General features: G+C 40.2%; 2 protein-coding genes across 2 annotated transcripts in view; one reads left to right on the top strand and one right to left on the bottom strand.

Annotated features, from left to right (window-relative positions):
- LOC106879502 (C-type lectin lectoxin-Enh7) overlaps nt 1–1781 on the top strand; it is a 14782-nt gene extending 13001 nt beyond the window's left edge. The window contains exon 5 of the mRNA XM_014929108.3: nt 843–1781. Coding sequence (XP_014784594.1) covers nt 843–1081 — 239 coding nt within the window. The 3' untranslated portion in view covers nt 1082–1781. The remainder of the gene's footprint in view (nt 1–842) is intronic.
- Nucleotides 1782–6917: 5136 nt separating this feature from the next.
- On the bottom strand, nt 6918–16585 carry LOC106879501 (enkurin-like). Its single transcript, XM_089357944.1, has 4 exons — nt 16334–16585; nt 12370–12494; nt 9642–9910; nt 6918–7327 (listed from the first exon to the last, which is right to left on the bottom strand). Exons 1-4 carry the CDS (start codon nt 16420–16422, stop codon nt 6989–6991), a joined length of 822 nt encoding a protein of 273 aa, XP_089214070.1. The 5' UTR covers nt 16423–16585; the 3' UTR covers nt 6918–6988.
- Nucleotides 16586–25330: the final 8745 nt, after the last annotated feature.

Raw genomic sequence — 25330 nt, 5'->3', positions numbered from 1 at the left:
TGATGTTTGACATAAGTGAATGATATGATTGTGCGAAGATATGGTTGTTAAAGTCGTATGATGAAACCGCATACGGCTGTGTGGTGATGTTTATTGAAATTGTGAGATGTTGTTTGATGTAGTTGAGTGATGATGTTTGTTTATGTGCTTGCATTTGCTGAAAATTTCGGATTTAAAATTGAGGAGTGTGGCGGAATTTTTCGATCTAAAAAGAATGTGCTTTCTTTCAGCTATGCATAAGTTGCATCTCTTTGATCAATTTACATATGGCGTAGATTTTTCCACGAATTATATAGACAACATTAGTTGTTAGAATTCGCTTAGATTAATGGTACAGATCCCTCAGCCAGAATTTGAGAAGTACAGATTTCGATTCTCTGTAGAAGCTTGCTGGCAACTGTCTTCCGTCTTCTGAGGGTATTTACCCGATCTTTTAGGCTGTTTTAACAGTTAACCTGCATTCGGGATTTACTTTATTTTCTTTATATATATAATTCCATTTTGAAGCTTCTCAAGAATCAAGGCACATCAACCTGTAGGACGCGGGAAATGGCTAGGTAAGATCACATAGAGCTAACAGTGAAATAAACATCATTGAAGGCTTCAGATGTTGGTAGGATAGCGTAGATATGCAAGTACCAAATCCAATTTATAACTATAGATCCGACTCACCAATGAGCCTTTGGTGTGGGGTAAGTATAAAAATGTAAACACGAATGGCGTTTAAAATTTACGACAGCTGTTTCGGTAGAATTGTATTTAATGCAGTCATAAAATATTACGTCATAATGTACACTACAGTATTTTTTCTCTAATCAATATTTTTCTCTTTCTTTCCGCAGAAGAAAACAGTTCCTTTGAGAAAACTCCGGCAAACGACAGTACCCAATATACGATAAAAACGAGTTTAATACAAGATTCCCTTATAGAGTGCTCTGCTAAATGTGTCCGAGAATTTTACTGCGTTGCCTTCTCATATAACAAAACCACGAAGGAATGTGCTGTGTTGGTTTCATATTTTACACCTGAAAACCAAATGCTAGTCTCACCGACCGCACGAGGAGACTACACATGTCTTTGATTCCAAAATACCATCAAAACTTCTTTCTTGTGTTAACATGTTTGCATGTATATGAATTCATATACACATACATATACATACATCGCTATGCATATATAACCGTATAGATACGTATACATTTCTCTCTCTCTCTCTCTCTCTCTCTCTCTCTCTCTCTCTCTCTCTCTCTCTCTATGCTACAGAAACTCCCAAATCTTAACACCAGTATCTAAGCATTACCTAAGCTTAATGAAATTATTTATGAAGAAAAATTACCAAATCAATGTTAGTAATCTCCACAAACCATGAATCTACAAACATTTTCTGCTTTACTAGATTGAACAATTCATAATAACGAGACTAAGAAATTAAGAATTCACAAAGAAGCATAGCAAATATGTATTACTTTCATCAGCTGCCAAACGGATATCATTATAGTTTCGACACCTGGTTAGCACTATTCAGCAGCACTAAAAAATATAAATTCTGCCCGGGAATCAATAGTAATCGGCAGGAGCGAATCATTAGCGTAGTATGTCAGTTATGCCAACACCGTATTACTACTGGCAGCTACGAATTAAGCAATTAATATTAACTTATACTTACAAAACAGTAACTATAAAACAAAGAATTTGCTCCCAAGAAGAACATTGTGATGCTAAAAGTATAATACAAAAGAATAAGTTAACTAAACAAAAACAAAAACAAAACAAAACAAAAGAACTATTCAACCATAGATACTCGATATGGTAACGCCAGCTGAAGGAATTGTAAACATAGAACTTAAAGCATATAAACTAAACAATCAACATTGATTGCTAAATGCGTTATTTTTTCAATCTATATCACGTGACCACACCCAAAGCAAGGCTAACAAGAGCACTCAGAGAGCGCAAACCTCCGCCAAGGCAACACCAACGTCCTCTCAACGATTAGCCGGAGATGATTTTTTAAAATGAGAATATCTGAAATAAACTCGACAGCTTTCACAAATGACAATATTAAAAATGAACCCGACCACTCTCAAAAATTAAGTAAAAGAAAAAACCGGAAAAATAATACGGAATCCTTGTCCGGTACCTGATCGATCCCAATAATAGTCATGGAATGTGAAGGTGGTTGTAGGTGGATAAACTATTTAGTAACAAAACTAAATAGTTTATCCTTATCTAATATAATCCAAAGTTAACAAATTCAAAATAGTTTCAAAGGCGGAGGTAATAATAATGAGTTCTACTCAGGAATTTTTAAATGAATAACACAAGACCTTTTGGTTTTCTCTTCTCTTAAATTCTGACCTTCCTTTACTATTCTTGTTGTTTTAGATCGATGTATAGATGTACGTATACCGTAAAGTGTTAATATATGTGTATAATATATAATGTATATATATTATAAAAGTATGTTTGTGTTTTTAATTTCTGAACTGTTTTGCTACCGTTTGTTTATGTAGTTTGATTTCTTTATCCATTAGCTTCTACTAAGAGAGAGACGCGAGTAAAATTAATAATAGAGAAACGAAAATAAAACTTTGGAAACAGCCTAAAGGGAGATAATTGAGAAATACTTGAAAGTGATCGTAAGATCGTAATCATGTAAAATAAAGTAAATATAATAAATAATCCGGAATCCTTGTCCGGTACCAGGTCGATCCCAGTCACAAGGCCAAACATATTCTGAAAGTTTCATCCGAATCCATTCAGCGGTTCTTAAGATATCTTGTGCACAGACAAACAAACAAATATGACTGAAAATGATACACCACCTTCGCTAAGGCTTAGGTAATAAATACTAACGGAATAGTACAGCTTATAATCCAACGCTCTCAAACATCGCACAAGGCAAAACGAGAAATATAAATTAATATCGATGAAATATGTTCAATATTATAAAATAAATTTACCGAATAAATTGCTGACTATACATACATACATACATACATACATACATACATACATATATATATTCACGCTTAGGCATATATATATATATATATATATATATATATATATATATATATATATATATATATATATATATATATATATATAGGCGCAGGAGTGGCTGTGTGGTAAGTAGCTTGCCTACCAACCACATGGTTCCGGGTTGAGTCCCATTGCGTGGCACCTTGGGCAAGTGTCTTTATAGCCTTGGGCCGACCAAAGCCTTGTGAGTGGATTTGGTAGACGGAAACTGAAAGAAGCCCGTCGTATATATGTTTATATATGTAAGTGTGTGTGTATGTTTGTGTGTCTGCGTTTGGCCCCCTAGCATTGCTTGACAATCGATGCTGGTGTGTTTATGTCCCCGCCATTAGCGGTTCGGCAAAAAGAGACCGATAGAATAAGTACTAGGCTTACAAAGAATAAGTCCCGGGGTCGATTTGCACCTTCAAGGCGGTGCTCCAGCATGGCCACAGTCAAATGACTGAAACAAGTAAAAGAGTAAAAGAATATATATGCCTAAGCGTGAATATGAATATGTGTATATGAATATATATAGCTTACAACTTCCAGGTCACCAGCAACGCCATCCCGGCCCTGGTATGGACTGTGCAAGGACCATAAGATGACCACTGACCCAATGACAGGACCGCCATCGAGACTGGTCTACGGAGCCAATGCTGCCAACAACTATCGGATCTCCTACTTCCTCTCAATGGTAATACGCCCTCTGATAAAAATGTCTCTACATGTGTGTGACAGCACAGAGGACATCTTCAGCAGAGTCAATGAGTACAACCGTGCCCACCACCCGACGGGATACATTATAGGCAGTATGGACGGAGTTTCCCTATACCCATCCATTGATGTTAACGCACACACACACACACACACATATATTTATATATATATATATATATGTATATACACATACATACATTCATACATAGATACATACACACATACACACACACACACACACACATATATATGTATACATATATAGTAGAAGTTTGTTTCCCAACCACATGGTTCCATGTTCAGTCCCACTGTGTGGCACTTTGGGCAAGTGTGTTCTACTATAGCCTGGGGCCGACCAAAGCCTTCTGAGTGGATTTGGTAGACGGAAACTGAAAGTAGCCCGTCGTATATATATATGTATATATATATATATATATATATATATATATATATATATATATATATATATATATATATATATATATATATATATATCCTGTTGTGTCTGGGGAGAGTCATTTTCTTATTCTGCCTTAAAATTTAACACACTCACCGGTAAAATTTCCACTTATAATTTTTTTATTTTCCTAAAATTTTCGTTGCGTCTTGCAACCTTTTCAATTGCAAGACGCAACGAAAATTTTAGGAAAATAAAAAATAAGAAATAAGTGGAAATTTTACCGGTGAGTGTGTTAAATTCTTAAGGCACAATAAGAAAATGACTCTCCCCAGACACAACAGGATATGTTTCAACACACGAAATCACATAAAAAATTTTGCAAACCAAATCCAAAAACGAAATATATATATATATTTATATATATATATATATATATATATATATATATATATGTATATGTTTATGTGTGTTTGTGTGTGTCTTTGTATCTGTTTGCCCCCCCCCCACCCATCGCTTGACAACCGATATCTGTGTGTTTACGTTGTTTCTGAAATCTAGCGGTTCGGCGAAAGAGAGCGATGGAATAAGTACCAGGCTTACAAAGAATAAGTCCCGGAGTCGATTTCTTCGACTAAAAGGTGCTGCACCAGCATGGTCGCAGAACGACCTCCTCCCATTCTGCACCACACCTTTCACTTCTATTCTCTCACCCTCCATTCCCCTACTCCTCCTACTTCTCCTCTCCTATCCTTCCTCCGTCTCCAAGTCACCCATTCTGCTCTCACCTAACATCCTCGTAACTGCGCTATCAAGTCTTTCTCCACGAAACATCAATTCTCTGAGATAATCTCTGTTGCTCACCATATTTCCATTGGTTTAAAACTGTTGAAGCTAAACATCAATCTCCATAGATTTCGGCAGAGGGACAGGATCTGCTAACTTCATTAGCAATGTACTTTTAACTTTCTGTAGACTATAAGGTGTGATTCGAAGAAACCGTGGCTTCTATTTTCTAGAAGAAAGTGATATCAGGCGCAGGAGTGGCTATGTGGTAAGTAGCTTGCTTACCAACCACATGGTTCCGGGTTCAGTCCCACTGCGTGACACCTTGGGCAAGTGTCTTCTACTATAGCCTTGGGCCGACCAAAGCCTTGTGAGTGGATTTGGTAGATGGAAACTGAAAGAATCCCGTCGTATATATGTATATATATAGGTGTGTTTGTGTGTCAGTGTTTGTGCCCCCCAACATCGCTTGACATGCGATGCTGGTGTGTTTACGTCCCCGTGACTTAGCGGTTCGGCCAAAAAGACCGATAGAATAAGTACTAGGCTTACAAAGAATAAGTCCTGGGGCCGATTTGCTCGACTAAAGGCGGTGCTCCAGCACGGCCGTAGTCAAATGACTGAAACAAGTAAAAGAGTAAAAGTAAAAGAGAGTATCATTTCTAAAAATAAAAATTGCACCAGGGGAGATTACTCTTTACCCAATACATAATTATCTCCCCTGTTAAAATATTATCCGCGTCGTTTTGTCTATCTCTTTTGCTCTATCAATGCCAGTCCTTTCTTTCCCTCTTTTTTCTTCCATTTTGCTTTCATTAAGTCGGTAAGTTGGCTGCGACAGTAGAGTGTTCTCCTAAATATATATAAAAGCGAGTTCTATCCTTATATGTTGTAAACTACCCACAGCATATGACTGCGGCCATGCTGGAGCACCGGTTTTAGTCGAGCAAATCGACCCCGGAACTTATTCTTTGTAAGCCTAGTACTTATTCTATCGGTTCCTTTTGCCGAACCGCTAAGTTGTTACGGGGACGTAAACACACCAGCATCGGCTGTCAAGCGATGTTGGGGTGACAAACACAGACACACAAGCATATACACACATACATGCATATACATCGAGAATAACCAGCCAAAATCGCAAAGATAACCTGGATCTCGATTGGAGAAAGAAAATTCCGAATGACCTGTCCGTGTTTTCTTTGTATCGTCCATCTGGATGTTTTGTCCCTTTCTTGTATCACCTAACTGTCTGGATGTTTTGCGTTCTTGTCCCACTCTATATTATTTACATATATATACATACATACATACATACATACGTACATACACAGGAGTGGCTATGTGGTAAGTAGCTTGCTTACCAACTACATAGTTCCGGGTTCGGTCCCACTGCGTGGCACCTTGGGCAAATGTCTTCTACTATAGCCTCGGGCCGACCAAAGCCTTGTGAGTGGATTTGGTAGACGGAAACTGAAAGAAGCCTGTCGTATATATGTATGTATATATGTATGTGTGTGTATATGTTTGTGTGTCTGTGTTTGTCACCCCAACATCGCTTGACAACCGATGGTGGTGTGTTTGCGTCCCCGTAACTTAGCGGTTCGGCAAAAAGAGAACGATAGAATAAGTACTAGGCTTACAAAGAATAAGTCCTGGGGTCGATTAGCTAGACTAAAAAGGCGGTGCTCCAGCATGGCCACAGTCAAATGACTTAAACAAGTAAAAGAGTAAAGAGTATATATATATATATATATATACATATATACGACAAGCTTCTTTCAGTTTCCGTCTACCAAATCCACTCACAAGTCTTTGATAGGCCCCAGGGTAAAGTAGATGACACTGGACCAAGGTGCCACGCAGTGAGATTGAACCCGGAACCATGTGGTTGGGAAGCAAGCTACTTATCACACAGCCATCCACTCCTGCGCCTATCCACTCATGTGCCTATATATATATACAGATGTATATAAATACACCTCTCATATTCTCTAATTTTCATCTACTTTATTTCACACAAAAACAAAAAACAAAAAAAGAATGAGATATGTCTATCTTTCAGTATAGATACTCATCGGGACCGTTTGCCAAATATATCCTCTTGTGTTTCTGAATCAAAGATATATCTTGCTCAAGCTGTTTCATCAACATTTCTAGTTTTTCTTTTAACTGCTTCTTTCGGATGGTATCTATGACAACCGACAGGCCCTGGAAGTCGTGGTGCACAGCTTCCCAATTCTTCTTCAGGCCACACAGTAACTCCTCGCGCTCTTCATCACTCAACTGTTTCATAGCGTTGTCTTCGATTTGCTTCTTCACAGCTGCTTCGTACCGCCCGTGTAGCATCTTCACGTCCTCCCGTCTTCTCTTCAGGTAAGCTGGAATCTGGCCGTAATCCTGCCAACAGATAATGATACAGAAAGAAATATTAGGATACACAACCAGCGAACTATCTCATGAAAGACCCCCCCCCCCCCCCCCCAAAAAAAAAACTTCAAATGGCATGTTGTCCTTTTTCTTGCCTTATCCCTTCTTTCCACTTGTAAAACTGATTCCTCTTTTCATAATTAAAAACAAAAAAACAAAACAAACTAGCACTCCGTCCGTTTGGACGGCAAGGGTCCGAGTTGACCCGATAAACGAAACAGCCTGCACGTGAAGTTAATGTGCAAATGGCCGAGTACTCCACAGACACACTTACCCTTCAACCCTTCACGTAGTTCTCAGAGAGATTCGGCGTGACACAGAATGTGACAAGGTTGGCCCCTTTTTTTTTTAAATAAAGGTACAACTCATTTTTGCCAGCTGAGTAGAGTGGAGCAACGAGCAACGTGAAGTAAAATGATTAACTCAAGAACTGAATGCGCTGCCGGGAATCGAACTCACGGCCTTACAATCTTGAGCTGTATACCGTGACCACTAAATCACATGCTTTCACACACACACACACACACGCACACGAATACGCACACACGCACATGCACGCAAATGCGCGCACACACACATACGCATACATGCACACGTACATACACACATACACATACATGCATATATATACACACACATACACACATACGCACACATACTCACACATACACATACACATATATAGACACACAAACACACACTCATACTCATACACACGCACACACAGACACATGCACACACACACACACACATACATACACACACAGACATACACACAGACATGCACACAGACACACACACACACACGCACACACATAGACACACGCAGACACAAACACAGGCACAGACAGACACACACATACATTCATGCACATACACACGCACACACAGACACAAACACACACACGCGTGCACACCCACAGACACACGCACACGCACTAATACTCATATACACGCACACACAGACACAGACACACACACACAGACACACTAATACTCATATACAGGCACACACAGACACAGACACAGACACACACAGACACACACACACAGACACACAGACACAGACACACACACACACACACACACACACACACACACACACACAGAGGGGTCAAGTATCTCAGTTGATCCTGTCCTAGCACCCACAGATTAAACTTGCCGCCTCGATCATTCTCTCTCTCTCTCTCTCCGTGGCCGCTTAACCTACAAGAAAGTGGCTCAGTGGTTAAGGAATTCGTCTCACGATCGTAACAACGTGAGTTCGATTCCCGGCGACGCGTTGTCTCCTTGAGCAAGACACTTCATGTCACGTTACTCCAGTCCACTCAGCTGATAAAAATGAGTCGTACCAGTATTCCAAAAAGGGCCCGCCCTGTGCCATTCTGTGCCATTCTGTGCCATTCTGTGTCGCTCTGAGAACTACGTTAAGGACACGCGTGTCTGTGGAGTACCCGGCCACTTTCATGTTGATCTCATGAGCTGGCTGTTTCGCTGATAGGATCAACTGGAACCCTCGTTGTTGTCGTCGTAAGCGACGGAGTGCCAGTAAAGGAACAACAATCACAACCTCCGGAAAATGTCACTCTGCTTTCTTACGCGAAGGGACGGATACAATGGAAAATAAATCGTCCTGGATCCCCTCTTCAGAAAAAACAACCCTGCCCTCAAAAAACAAAAAAACAAAAAAACAAAAACAAAAGACAAAACCATAAATGAATAAAAAAAACAGCATTTTCAAAGTTAGGATAACTTTGATCACAAGATCGTTGGCACTCCGTCGCTTACGACGTCGAGAGTTCCAGTTGATCCGATCAACGGAACAGCCAGCTCGTGAAATTAACGTGCAAGTGGCTGAGCACTCCACAGACACGTGTACCCTTAACGTAGTTCTCGGAGAGAATTAGCCTGACGCAGTGTGACAAGGCTGACCCTTTGAATTACAGGCACAACAGAAACAGGAAGCAAGAGTGAGAGAAAGTTGTGGTGAAAGAGTACAGCAGGGTTCGCCCCCCCCCTGCCGTAGCCTCGTGGAGCTTTAGGTGTTTTCGCTCAATAAACACTCACAACGCTCGGTCTGGGAATCGAAACCGCGATGCTATGACCGCGAGTCCGCTGCCCTAACCACTGGGCCATTGCGCCTCCCTGATCACAAGATTACTGAACCAAATTTGACCTGGGGCTAAATAGCATCAGCAGCAGCAATGACGACGATGACAACAACAACAACAACAACAACAACGACAACAAAAGCAACAAAAACACCCTTTCGTTTCTTCCTTACCTTCTTCTGAATAAAAAGGGGTTTGAAACCGGACGGCAGCAAGAGGTGTTTGTCCCCTTTTCGAGTGTCACAGTACTTCTGGGTGAATTTCTTGGGCAGCGATGTGATTATTTCAATGGCGTTCTCTGTGATAAAGTTCTTTGTAGTCTTCATTCCACAAACCGGCGCATCGTCTTTGGCGGGCAAGCTGGGCTTCTTGGCCTTGCACGTTGTCCTGTCCTGCTGCGATGACCTCTCGTCCGCCGCCGGCTTCACATTGGTAGCTTTCTCTGGACAACAACAACAGCAACAACAAGGAAACAATAAATCAAAGAGAAAAGGAGAGAAGAAAGGAGAAGAAAAAAAACCAAAAACAAAACAAAACAATGTTAAGTGTTTGCGTCATAGCGTTAATGGTGAGATTGAGGGTGATGGTGGGGATGGTGACAATGGCGGTGGTGGTGGTGGTGGTGGTGATGGTGATGGTGGTGGAGGTGGTGGTGGTGGTGGTGGTGGTGATGACGGTGGTGGTGGAGATGGTGACGGGAGGTGACGTTTTTTTGATGACGCAAGAGACGATAACGGTAACGATGACAAATAATTTAATGATGATTAAACTAATCAAAGCGATGAGGATTAAAGTTTTGACGACGTCACAAGCGAAGATCAAACGGAATTGAGATCAAAGAGAATCCAGCGAGGATAATCTTGTCTGTATAGAAATACCTAAGACAACATTAATGCGATCTTGCCCTTTTTTTAAGACAATAAAAATAGAATTTGAGGGAAAATTGGCTGTTATTTCCACCATTAGCATGACTGATTATAGAGATCAGCATTAGCGGTTAAGAGGCGCGTGGCTTAGTGGTTAAGGGTGTTGGATTCCTGATCGTAAGATTGTGGTTTCGATTCCTGGAACGGGCAACGCGTTTTGTTCTTTAGCAAAACGTTTTATTTCATGCTGCTTCTGTCCACTCAGCGTCCTGTCCAGAGAGAAATTTAGGAGCGGCTATGTGGAGGGCGCAGGAGCGGCTGTGTGGAGGGCGCAGGAGCGACTGTGTGGCGGGCAGAGGAGAGGCTGTGTAGAGGGCGTAGGAGCGGCTGTGTGGTAAGTAGCTTGCTTACCAACCACATGGTTTCGGGTTCAGTCCCACGGTGTGGCACCTTGGGCAAGTGTCTTCTACTATCACATCGGGCCGACCAAAGCCTTGTGAGTGGATTTGGTAGGCGGAAACTGAAAGCCGCTCCTGCGCCCTCCACACAGCCGCTCTTACAAGGATTTGGTCAACCCGAGGCTATAGTAGAAGATATTCACCTTAGGTGCCACCATGTGGTTGTTAAGCAAGTTCCTCGTTTCAGTCATTTGAATGCGGCCATGCTGGAACTTTTTAGTCGAGCAAATCGACCCCAGGACTTATTCTTTGTAAGCCTAGTACTTATTCTATTGGTCTCTTTACACATACATATATATATATAACTCAGTCGAAGGACACGTTGTTATATTCTTGTTTGTTTGTATTTGTAATTGTGTTACATGTTCACCGTTCTTGTCATTGTTGTCGTACGCATTCGCTTGCTTTCTTACAAAAAATTGAATGCTCTTAGCTTAGACTTTTTGGGGGCAATCAGATCGAACAGTTTCAAGTGTAACTGCCCGAAACTGTAGGGACATCTGGTAATTTGACTGACGAAAGAAAGCCGTGAATGATCCGTCCTTCTTTTCCTGTCCTTCTAATTGTTGTTTTTCCTGTCTGCCATGTACCGTCTATCTGTCCAGATGTTTTATTGTCCTCTATTCTGTTTTTGTTCCATTATATATATATATATGTATGTATGTATATATATATATACAACAAAGTTTTTTATTCCACACGGGTAGAAATATGGGAAAAATAGAAGTTGAAAAAGCACTGTGAATAGTCAAAATATTTTATATTTATGTATTTGAAGCTTTAACCGGTTTCACAGTTTACACTGATTTTCAAAAAGTTTAAATAGATAAACGTGGCTTATGTCGCAGCTGTTTTACTTCTGACTAGTGTATAAAGTCGTTGACTCGGATTTGATGTTTTGGTCTCTGATCAATACTCTTTTACTCTTTTACTTGTTTCAGTCATTTGACTGTGGCCATGCTGGAGCACCACTTTTAGTCGAGCAAATCGACCCCAGGACTTATTCTTTGTAAGCCTGGTACTTATTCCATCGGTGTCTTTTGCCGAACCGCTAAGTTACGGGGACGTAAACACACCACCATCGGTTGTCAAGTGATGTTGGGGGAACAAACACAGATACACACACACACACACACACACACATACACACACACATATACACACACACACACACACATATATACGACGGGCTTCTTTCAGTTTCCGTCTACCAAATCCACTCACAAGGCTTTGGTCGGCCCGAGTCTATAGTAGAAGACACTTGCCCAAGGTGCCACACAGTGGGACTGAACCCGGAACCATGTGGTTGGTAAGCAAGCTACTTACCACACAGCCACTCCTGCGCCTATGTTTTTTTTTCTGTCTCAGTCTCAATTACATTTGAGTACTTTTTTTGGCAGTCTTATAAACCCTTTTGTCTCTATGAAAAGAGGCATAAATTATCTCTTATATATATATATATATACATATATATATGTTCGTATATACATATACTCAACCCAGTTAAAGGAATTACTCATGCAGAAATGGAGATATAAAGAAGCCTTATGTATAACAATTTACAATGAGACACTTACTTGAATTTTTCCTCAGAAAATTCTTCGTGTCTGGAATTTCCACTTTGGCTGGGCCCATAGTTTTGGCAATTTGTTGGTTCCGCTTCTCTTCAACCTTCACCTGAGGGCGATATTTTGATATATACCTGAAATACAGAGAGAATAAATCCTGTTGAAGTGACCCCTTACACGGTGCCATTAATAATAATAATAATAATAACAAGGTTGATATCTGTTATCTCAGGAAACACAGTATCTACATCTAGTTCTTGGTATATGGTACCGATACGAATGTACCCATAGAAATGTACCCTGGTGGGTTTAGATGAGCATCTAACACCTATTAGAAATGTACCTTTCACATGGTAGCGACGACAATAATGTATTGGGTTGTCCGGAAAGTTCGTGCCGATTTTTAAAGGAAAGAAAAAGGTTAATAAATACTTGCCATTACATTTTTAATCAACCAAATATGAACCATTTTGTTGCACAATGTGTCTCTATCTTTCCTTTAACTTGAAAATACCCTCTTCCCAGAATTGAGGTGGTTTCATGGCAAATAAGTCGAAAGGTAAGCTACTATAAATCGGCATGAACTTTTCGGACAACCCAATACGTCACACAATCCAATGACCGAAGCTATTAAATCTATTATAAGAAAGGATAATATGTATGTGTGTGTGTGTGTGTGTGTGTGTGTGTAATAAAAGCGAAATTCTGTCTGTTCGTCTGCGACCCTTGTATCCCAGTCTATATTTGCTCTACATAGATACATGTCCTTTTGGAATCAGGATTATCCCAGAATTGTAAACCTGCCCTTTATTTGGTTCTTCAACATCCAGCATTGGGATCTGATTTAAAAGCATTTGGGTTGCTATTTCTAGCAGGTAAAGCTTGGCTGATTCACGCCATCTTGGTTGGCGTTTCTCACATGACGTCAGAGACCAAGGGGGAGATAAATGACATTCGCTAATTTTACATCGAGAGAAGAGCTTTGGGACAAATTGGCCAACAGTTAGAATTCAACTTGAGATTGGAACAATAGAATGACTGCTTTACAGAATTAATTGTCATTCGTCCTTAACCTCTGATCAAATACCACTGGGGCATATAGCCTTTATAGACGGATTGCAGTCATTATATTTGGCTCTCTTCAACTTTGGGCTGCAGGCCTAATTAGTCCCCTGCAGGGGCTAGTTTAAAAGTCCGCACGGAGTGCAGCTTTTAAGCCAGTGTGTATACAGTAATCCCTCGACTATCGCGGATGTTACGTTCTAAAACTTCCCGCGATAGGTGAAAATCCGTGAAGTTGAAACAGTACTGTACTGTATATATTTTAATCATTTTTATAATTTGTATATATTTAGGCGTGAAAATGCTTATTTTACCACAGAAATAATTAAAATCTATAAAAATATAAATACCTATCGGCCGCAGAAGGATACCGCGATATAAATTTATGTTTATTAGCCACAAAAATCCGCGATGTAGTGAGTGCGCGATAGGTGAACCGCGATGTACGGAGTACACGATTTATATTCTTTTCTTTTTTTTTTGTTTTATTTGTTTCAGTCATTTTGACTGTGGCCATGCTGGAGCACCGCCTTTTAGTGGAAGAAAGCGACCCCTGGACTTATTCTTTGTAAGTCTGGTACTTATACTATCGGTATCTTTTGCCGAACCGCTAGGTTACGGGACGTAAAAACAGCAAGATCTGTTGTAAAGCGGTAGTGGGGTGATAAACACGGACACGCACACACAAATACACACACACGCACACACGCACACACACACACACACACACACACACACACACACACACACACACACACACGACAGGCGTCTTTCAGTTTCCGCCTACCAAATCCACTCACAAGGTTTTGGTTGGCCCGAGACTTCAGTAGAAGACACTTGCCCAAGGTGTCACGAAGTGGGACTGAACCTGGAACCGTGTGGTTGGTTTGTTGTTGTTGTTGGCACTCCGTCGCTTATGACGTCGAGGGTTCCAGTTGATCCGATCAACGGAACAGCCTGCTCGTGAAATTAACGTGCAAGTGGCTGAGCACTCCACAGACACGTGTACCCTTAACGTAGTTCTCGGGGAGATTCAGCGTGACACAGTGTGACAATGCTTTACTGGTATTTAATTTACCGATCTCGAAAGGATGAAAGGAAAGTCGATCTCGGTGGAATTTGATCTCAAAACACAAAGGCGGACGAAATGCTGGTAAGCAATTTTCCCGGCTTGCAAACACTTCTGCCAGCTCACCTTATTATTATTATTATTATTATTATTATTATTATTATTATTATTATTATTAATAATAATAATAATAATGATAATAAGCTACGACGATTTAAAGTGGGAAATACGAGGGGTGTGGTCAATGAAGTGAATGGACGTGATACTAATAGTAACTGGTGCACTTGGAAGTTTCAGCGCTCAACAACCAACATGGCTGGAAAAAGATAGGCGCAAATGTGAAAGTAAAACAGCTACAAAACGCAGCATTACTTGGAACTGAAAGAATACTCCGCAGGGTTCTTGGGTTATGATCAGTAAAACGAGTCCCACCTTAGTCTGCTGGCTGTGGACAGCTGATACTTTCCGTCATACCCAACAAAATAAGCTGCGGGCTTTCATCAAATAATAATGGTTTCAAATTTTGAGGGGATGAGTCGATTATATCGACCCCAGTCTTTCACTGGCACTTAATTTATCGACCCCCGAAAGGATGAAAGGCAAAGTTGACCTCAGCGGTATTTGAACTCAGAACAGTAGCGACAGACGAAATACCGCAAAGCATTTCACCCGGCGTGCTAACGTTTCTGCCAGCTCGCCGCCTTAATAATAATAATAATAATAATAATAATAATAATAATAATAATAATAATAATAATAATAGCAATTATTATTTCAGTTTTTTGCCACAAGGGCAGCTTGGGAGAGATGTGGATGAGTCGATTACATCGACCAAGTGTTCAATTGGTTCTTATTTTATCGACCCCCGGAAAGATGAAAAGCAAAGTCGACCTCAGCGCAATTTGAACTCAGAACGAAGCGACGGGCGAAATACCGCTCAGCATTTCGTCCGGCGCGCAAACGATTCTATCATCTCGCCGACCCTTTTCATCAAATTATAATAAGAATATATCGTCATCATCGTTTTGACGTCCACTTTTCCATGCTTGCATGGGTTAGGCACAGTTTATTGTGTCGGATATTCAATGACTGGATGATGCTCTTCCTGTCGTCAACTCTCACCTGATTCCAAGCAAGGTAATGTTTCGCCATGGCCAGACATGTTGAAACAGAATATTAGAAGTGAAAGACCCTGCTTACAACTGTCAAGACAAACATAAACAAACTTACAGTATACACGAATATACATATCCCACACACCCTATATATGTGTGTATATATGTACACACACACACACACACACACACACACACACACACACACACACACACACACACACACACCTTATATATATATATAAATACATATATACATATCTATCTATCTATCTATCTATCTATCTATCTATCTATCTATCTATCTATCTCTCTGTCTGTCTGTCTGTCTGTTTGTCTGTCTGCCCGTCTGAAGGTAGGGTCGAGAAAAATGAGGAGATGGAAGGGATACTTAGAGACAGGCATACAAATAGACAAACATTAAATGAAACAAAGATACACATACATACATACATACATACACACATACATACATACATACATACACACACACTCACACATACACACACACACAAATATATATATATATATATATATATATATATATATATATATGTATATATGTATATATATATATATATATATATATATATATATATATATATATATATATATATAAATATATATATATATATATATAGAGAGAGAGAGAGATAGATAGAGAGAGAGAGAAAGAGAGAGAGAGCAGAGGGCTAGTTAGTTAGCACACTGCGGCAGCATGACCTACCTGGGTGGCTTCGGTACAGGTATAAGTTCTGCAGGTATAAGGTTAGTTATATATTCCTTATCCGGTAATTTCTTCACGGCTACGGGCATATTCTCTTGTTCAGTTTATTCCTGTTGTAACAATACACAATGACGTTCCCTGTTCGCGCTTACAAGGTAAATGGCTGAATTGCTAATGTGTACAGACAGATACAAAGATACACTACTTTTTAGTACAGGAAGCCTTTTGAATAACAGCAGTCGACAACACAACTGGTAGCTATGGAAACTGTTGGCTGTCGTCAACAGGAAATATAAAAACAGTTACGTAACGTAATGGCATCTCAAGGGGAATTACTCATGTAAAAATAATTGATTTAATTCCCTTGAAATTATTTTCTTCTTGCTCGTCGTGGTTTTCGTTTTACCTGACGACAGATATACCTCTTCGTCTTTCTCTTTGTCCCCCTCATCGTCTTCCTCCTTGGCCTCGTCCACCTCGTCCTCCTCCTCTCTCTCAGACACATCGTATGCGATGAGTATAAGCCTGTTTCAATGTAACAGGACTGCTCGGAAAGGCGAGCGGACAATGGGAAAGACTGGCGGAGGCTGCGGACTTAGAATTGTCGCCTTTGTAATATGTTGTAGCAGATACCAATGAGAATGATAGCCCCCATGATTGACCAAGAGGCGGGAAGCGAGACTCAACGAAACCCAGTTATCAAGGAAATGAGCTTGGACCTGAATATGGCTGTTACTTCGATCAGCGAACCAAGTGCAGACAACTTTTGGTGCAAGCTGTGCTGTAGGACCTTTGCAACCGAGAGAGGCTTGAAGATGCATCAGGGAAAGGCTTGTAAGAAGAGGAAAGAGCAGTGTAGATCATACGCAAACCGCAGCGGATCGGTAAATGCTACAGCGATGACCTCTTCCCGACAGGAAAATGCAGGTTATGAAACCGGTGTATCAGATAGTAATCGGGGGAAACCGAGGTTTCTGTGGCCTGCTGCTAATGAGAGAGTAAGATATAAAGAGTTTGAAAACAAGGTATGTCGAGCTCTTTATAAAATAGCAGGATCTACAGTGGAGAAACTGGGAAAGCTAACAAGCTCAATTTACGATACAGGAAAGGAATTATTTGGAGTGAAAGATAGCATCTGATTAACGAAAGGAAAGTGTGGACCAAGAAGGAGGATCAGGCGGCGAGCTGGCAGAAACATTAGCACGCCGGTCGAACTGCTTGCCGGTATTTCGTCTGCCGTTACATTCTGAGTTCAAATTCCGCCGAGGTCGACTTTGCATTTCATCCTTTCGGAGTCGATAAATTAAGTACCATTTACGCATTGGGGTCGATGTAATCGACTTAATCCCTTTGTTTGTCCTTGTATGTCCCCTCTATGTTTAGCCCCTTGTGGGCAATAAAGAAATAAGAAGGAGGATCAGGAAAACGAAACAGTTGACGAAGGAAAAGACCAGCCTAAGAAAGCGATAGAAATGTGCTACAGAAGATAAAAAAAGCTGGCCTCGCACTGCTGTGCGACGATTTAAAGAGGAAATGCCGTAATGTGCAACGACATATCCGCCGATATGAGCAACAAAGGAAAGTAAAAGGACTCGGGGACAGTTTCTGAAGGACCTGCACGGGGTTACAGAGAAACTGTTCAGATATTTTCGTTTTAAAAATCAACTCTGGCTAATCGTTGTGAGGACGTTGGTATTGCATTGGCGGAGGTTTGCGCTCTCTGAGTGCTCGTTTCCAGACTGTGGTGATGGCGGTAAGATGATAGTGGCAATACTGGTAGTCTTGTTGTTGATGATGATGATGATGATGGTGGTGGTTGTGGTGATACTGGTGGTGGTGTTGGCAGTGATGGTGTTGGCGGTGATGGTGTTGGCGGTGATGGTGTTGGCGGTGCTGGTGCTGGTGGTGATGGTGTTGGTGATACTGGTACTGTTGTTGGCCATGATGATGATGGTGATGATGACAATAGTGCAGTGCTATTGCTAGTGGAGGTTGTGGTGGAGGTGGTGATGTTGGTGGCGATGGTATAGCTAATGGTTGTGTTAGTAGTGGTGTGCTGTGGTGGTAGTGGTGGTGGGGATAACAGTGGTATTGGCGTAGTGGTAGTGGCGGTGGTGGTGGCAACTGGGTGGTTGATAAATTGTAAGAAAGAACTAAGTGACCTCTCAACCTCCACCATCCCCATCACCACAACGACGATGACGACGTCTACCACCGCCACCACCACCACTACCATCACCACTGTCACCACCCTCACTACCACCGACCATGAACACCACCACCACCACCACCACCACCACCACCATCATCATCACCACCACGGCTACCACCTCCATCACCTACAACCACTACCAACCCCCATCAATCACACCTCACAATGACGACGACGACGAACACGACCCCCCCCCCCCCACATCACTGCCACCACCATTACACAAGACAAACGTGAGAAGAGGAAATACCGGCTGTCTGTAATGGAAATCATTTGTCTGAAGTTAGACTAAATAATTGTCTTAGTTTGGTACAAGGACACCATATTGAATGTGGGGTTTACACCGTCAGTAACACGGACGTCGGACGTCGGACGTCTGGCGGTGGTGTAGTAGCAACGTGTAGTGTGTGGTGGTAGCAGTAGTAGTCTAGTATGTCTATATAGGAACACATACACACTATCTCTCTCTCTCTCTCTCTCTCTCTCTCTCTCTCTCTCTCTCTCTCTATCTGTCTGTCTATCTATCTGCCTGTCTGTCCATCCATCTAACCATCCATCCATCCATCCATCCATCCACCCATCCATCCATCCATGCATCCATCCATCCATCGTGGCTATGTGGAGGCGCAGGCATGACTTTGTGGTAAAGAGCTTAATTACCAACCACATGATTCTGCGTTCAGTCCCATTGCGTGGCACCTTGGACAAGTGTCTTCTACTATAGTCTCAAGCTGACCAAAGCCTTGTGAGGATTTGGTAGATGGAAACTGAAAGAAGCCCGCCGTATGTATATATGTATATGTATACTTATAAATGTATGTATGTATGTATATATATATATATATATATATATGTATATATATATATATATATATATATATATATATATATATATATATATATATATATGTATATATATATATATATATATATATATATATATATATATATATATATATATATATATATGTTTACATACATATATACATATATATACATATATATGTGTATGTGTGCGTGTATGCGTATGTATATTTACGCAAGTATATATACATAGATGTATAGATATACATATATATCATATAAATATATATATATGTATATATATATATATATATATACACATACAAATACGTATTGATATGTATATACATACACACACACACACACACACACACACACACACACACACACACACACACACACACACACACATATATATATATATATATATGTATATTAATAGTTATCGCCAAGCTAATATGGCAGTCCAGGAAAATAGGATGAATGCTGCCGTTGATTAGCTCCAAGAGGCCATCGCCTCAGGCTAGCTATGTGACACACAAACCTGTGTTCAATATAACCTTCGAACAGAGCAAATCAGCAGCTTCCCCTTTCTGGTTCAACATCCACAGCCTAGTTTCGGGGTATTTGCCCCTTATCAATGTGGAGTAGCCGAACCCAGCAGGCGTCGCTGCTGACCGTCTGTTCGAAGGTTTATTTATCTATATTCAGTGGAATACATCCACTGTGTGTATGTGTGTGTGTGAAGGCGCGTGGCTTAGTGGTTAGGGCATTCGGCTCACGATCGTAAGTTCGTGAGTTCAATTCCCGGCGACGCGTTGTATCCTTGAGCAAGACACGTTATTTCACGTTGCGCCAGTCCACCCAGCTGGCAAAAATGAGTAGTACCTGTATTTCAAAGGGCCAGCCTTGTCACTTTCTGTGTTACGCTGAATCTCTCTGAGAACTACGTTAGGGGTACACATATCTGTGGAGTGCTCAGCCACTTGCACGCTAATTTCACGAGCAAGCTGTTCCGTTGATCGTATCAGCTGGGACCCTCGTCGTCGTAACCGACGGAGTGCTCTTTTATATGTATGCATGTATATACGCATATATACATATATATGTACATACGCATATAGCAGATTGAGTGTTATTAACACGACACTAAAGGTTTCATGTGAATATATATGCACGAAACCATTGGTATCATATAGACAACGCTCTACAATTAAAAGAGTTAAAAGAAATCTCTAATCCACTAATGCGATGGATTAATGATTATTTTAGTTCACTACGTGTGTGTGAGTGTATGAATATGTGCGTTCGTGTATGTGTGTATGTGTGTGTGCGTATGTGTGTGTTTGCATGTGTGTGTGTGAGTGTGTGTGTGTGTGTCAATACGCACATATCACGTGGTTTAATGGCAGTATAACTAGACATATTTGATGACATCACCCCACACAAATGGATGGCGTTATAGAACAGCCGCATTTGTTGTTATTGTTGCAATTGGCCGCATTTGATCAGGTCGCCATAACCAGACAGTTTGATGACGAGCCAAAAATTCCGAGACATACCAAATGTCACTCGTGTAGGAGAATTCCTTGGCAAAAGAAGAAAGAAAATAAAATTACGGTTTAGTCAGAGGTGAAAGGGCAGCGTCTGTGACATTTTTGTCGAGCCTCCGAAGTTGGTGTAGTGAGAGATGGAGGGAGGAAAATCACATTTTTTCTTTTTTTTTCTGTAACTGCAGTTGTAAGATACAAAGAAACTGCAGTTGTAAGATACAAAGATATCGATGTTTTGTCAGTGTGATTACAAAATAGCGGACTCCGCTAAAAGACCAGATGGAGCTGGTGTTAAACTGGGCGACGGGTTACGTCTAGTGTTATTTTATGACTGTTGCATATCAACCTCCACCAAATAATTCCGTGCAATGGTTAAAAAAAAAAATAATAAAAACGGAGCGTTAATCGAAGACGGAAACTGAGTGTTGGATTACTTTTTTCATAATTCATTAATTATATCACTGAGTCGACATCTTCTTCTCTTAAATAAAACTGGTGTGACATCGGTGCATTTATCGTGCATCTATTCAGCTCTTGCACTCGTTGCACTTACTGCAGAGAGTGCATATATTGAAACAGTAGTGGGATGTGTAATTACAGGAATAAATGTCATCGAGAAATTATATGAATATTATGACAATTGTCTGGTTTTCTGCTGGCAGACGACCGTCTATCTACTAACACTAGACACTTAATGTCTTCAATTGATAATGGCAGCATTTATTTATGTTTTGTTTATTGTTGTTTTTTTTTCGTTTTGGGATTTTGTTTGTTTTTTGTTTGTTTCGTTTGTATTTCACTTCCACCGGTAAATTTTCTGACATATGACCTTCAGTGAGGTCCTGCTCATAATTTCTCATTTCACCAATACCTACCTACCTACTTATTTACTTACCTACCTACCTACCTACCTAACTACCTTCCTACCTACCTACCTACCTACCTACATACATACATACATACGTACATATGCATATACTGTACATCGTTATACATGTATATGTGTATGCATATAAATATATATATATATATATATATATATATATATATATATATATATATATATATATATATATATATGCATATACATATATGTATGTATATATACATAGATATATGTATATATATATATATATATATATATATATACACATATATATATATGTATATATATATATATGTGTGTGTGTGTGTGAGTACATGCATTTATGTATGTATAATTGTATATACATAAATGCATGTACACACACACATACACACACACACGTGTGTGTGTGTATGTGCGTGTGCATGCATGTAAGTCCGTGTGTGTGTGTGTGTGTGTGTGTGTGTGTGTGTGTGCGAGTGTGTACGTGAGTGCTTATTTCATTTCAAGTCGGTATTTAAAAAGTAAAGTTAAAAGACCAAATATTATTGGTATAAATGTGATTTTACAATCTGGTTATAGAAGCTGGAGGTTCCAAAGCAGTTTTCCCCAGTTTACCTCTTTCTGTTTGATCCCACCCTGCGCCCACCCAAGTGTTATTCATATCAGCAGGGCAGCTGACATCTATGACATTACATATGTGTTCTTGTTTGTACTAAACAGCAATATCCGGCCTGTTTGTTATGCTTGTATTTACTAGAATTTGAATATTCCACCAATATACCTTATTCGTTTATTCTGTTATTCTTTTACTCCTTTCAGTCATTTTGACTACGTCCATGCTGGGTGTTCACGGCGCCTTGAAGGGTGTTAGTCGAGCAATTCAACCCCTAGGGCTAATTGTTTTCTAAATCGTAGTACTTATTCTATCGGTCACTTTTGCCGAACCGCTAGGTTACGGGGACGTAAACATACCAACACTGGTTTTCAAGCGATGATGCTTACGATTCACATGGTTCCCGGTTCAGTCCCACTGCGTGGCACCTTGGGCAAGTGTCTCCTACTATAGCCTCGAGCCGACCAAAGCCTTGTGAGTGGATTTGGTAGACGGAAACTGAAAGAAGCCCTTCATATATATGTATATACATATACATACATACATACATATATATATATATATATATATATATATATATATATATATATATATATATATATATATATATATATATGTATGTGTGTATATGTTTGTGTGTCTGTGTTTACGTCCCCGTAACTTAGCGGTTCGGCAAAACAGATCGATAGAACAAGTACTAGACTTACAAAGAATAAGTCCCCGGGGGTCGATTAGCTCGACTAAAAAAAGCCGGTGCTCCAGCATGGCCACAGTCAAATGACTGAAACAAGTAAAAGAGCATGGGAATATTCCACCAGCCTTCCTTGTGCTGGTATTTGCGTACGAACTCAATAACAAGAGGATTCTCAATAATCATTCCCGGACATTATTTTTTCCGAACGGCATCGTATATAACGTATATAACGTGGCATCGCACGAGACAGTTGTACCTTGATGATATTTTGGGGCAGCTGCTAACCACGCGTGTGATATCTTCCGCAGAAATATCACATAATCTACGTTTTCGGATCCATCTTGGAGCACCAAGGAGTTCACTGTGTCTTTTGTTGATAAATTTCATAGCAATATGTATGTATGTATGTATGTATGTATGTATGTATGTATGTGTGTGTGCATGTGTGTGTGTATGTATCTGTATGTTTGTGTGTATATGTGTGTATGTATGTGTATGTATGTGTGTATGTATGTGTGTATGTGTGTGTGTATGTGTGTATGTATGTATATATGTATGTATGTGTGTATAAATGTATGTACGTACATACGTAGTATGTATGTACGTATGTATATATGTATATATGTATGTATGTATATATCTATATATGTATGTATATATGTATGTATGTATGTATGTATGTATGTATGTATGTATGTATGTGTGTAATTATAAACGTATATATTTTAATGAGCATACAATTGTGATAAATTGGATTTTTGTCGTCACTCACACATGTATCACAGACACATACAGGGTGCGGTGAATAAACTGTCGTCTAAATTACACAAAAATGAAAATAACACTAATGACGTCTCATTTTAACAGATATATTTACAAAAATTACATAAAACTATCTTGAAATACTAAAGAGTAAATTTATTCAATAAAATCGCCATTGGCTTCAACGACGGCCTCCAGATGACTTCGGAATCTTCTGAGACTCTTCTGGACAGTCTCCTTATTCAAGTTGGTGAATGCTGCTATAATCCTTGCCTTCAGTTCATCTTTGGTGTTACAAGAGGTTTTGTTGGTCTCTCCCTCATCTGTGCCCTATATATAATAATCAAGGGAGTTGCAGTCTGAGGAGTTAGGGGACCAGATGTTAGGGGTGATGTGGTTGCAGAAATTGTCTGACAGCCATGACTGGGTTCTCCTACTTGTGTGGCATGGTGCAGAGTCCGGTTGCCAGACGTAGGGTCTTCCAGCAGCCACCCTCTTGACCCAGGGCAGCACTACCTCCTCCAGCACTTGATGTAGGCCTCCGTGTTGAGTCTGATGCCATGTGGGAAGATGAATGGAGCCATAACGTCGCCGTCACTATTGATCATTCAAGACACTAAGATATTGACTGAATGTTTGATTTTTATCACTCGTTTCATGTCCTCAGATTGCACTGTCCTTAGACTGAAATCCAAGCACTCTTAAATATTCGTATTGGAGCTTCCAGCACGAATGCTAAGCAGTATAGCACGTCGATTCCAAATTTTTGGAACGTGAATTGCGTCACGTTCTTCTCACAGACGGTGCCCAACTGACCCTCCTATACTGTGCAGTCGACAAAATCAAAAACAGACAATGCGCATGCATAAGATTGAAAATTTAAAATGGCGACTGTTTACTCATCGCATCCTGTACATATGAACACACGCACACACACACACACACACACACACACACACACACACACACACACATCTGTGTGTGTATGTATATGCATGCAAACACACATACAGATTCGTATCATACGATTATATTAACTATAAAAATAGGTTAATAGACATCACAAACATACACCTATGTTTACGATGTCTGTGTGAGTGTGTGTGTGTGTTTGTGTGTTTGTGTGTGTGTGTGCAAGCATGCATCTATCCGTCCGTCTGTCTGTCTGTCTGTCTGTTTGTCTGTCTGTCTGTCTGTCTGTCTATCTATCTATCTACCCGTCCGTGTGTCGGTCTAAATATATATATATATATATTTATGCTTACACATATTATACAATCACATACGCCTGAATACAAACACAGAGACACACAACTAATATTTGTTTCCATACATATATAGAAATGCGTTTTGTTTTTGTCTGAGAATGTGTGTGTGTGTGTGTGTGTGTGTGTGTGTGTGTGTGTGTGTGCGCGCACAATCTAATTTAATAAAATTCTAAAATCTGATGATTTATCTAAAATTTTGCTGTGTCACGTTGACCTTATATTT

The sequence above is a fragment of the Octopus bimaculoides genome, chromosome 9 (assembly GCF_046866305.1).
Source record: "Octopus bimaculoides isolate indiv1 chromosome 9, ASM4686630v1, whole genome shotgun sequence".
Classification (NCBI taxonomy): Eukaryota; Metazoa; Mollusca; class Cephalopoda; order Octopoda; family Octopodidae; genus Octopus; species Octopus bimaculoides.
Note: the sequence above shows the minus strand (reverse complement) of the source record. Positions and strands in the feature narration are given on the sequence as shown.

Bases quoted from the DNA above. Each gene is read 5' to 3' on its own strand.
- LOC106879501 (XM_089357944.1), bottom strand. From the start codon at position 16,422: ATGCCCGTAGCCGTGAAGAAATTACCGGATAAGGAATATATAACTAAC. The intron at 12,495-16,333 runs GTAGGTCATGCT...TCTGTATTTCAG, and splicing joins CCTGTACCGAAGCCACCCAG to GTATATATCAAAATATCGCC. The intron at 9,911-12,369 runs GTAAGTGTCTCA...GTTGTTGTCCAG, and splicing joins TTTTCTGAGGAAAAATTCAA to AGAAAGCTACCAATGTGAAG.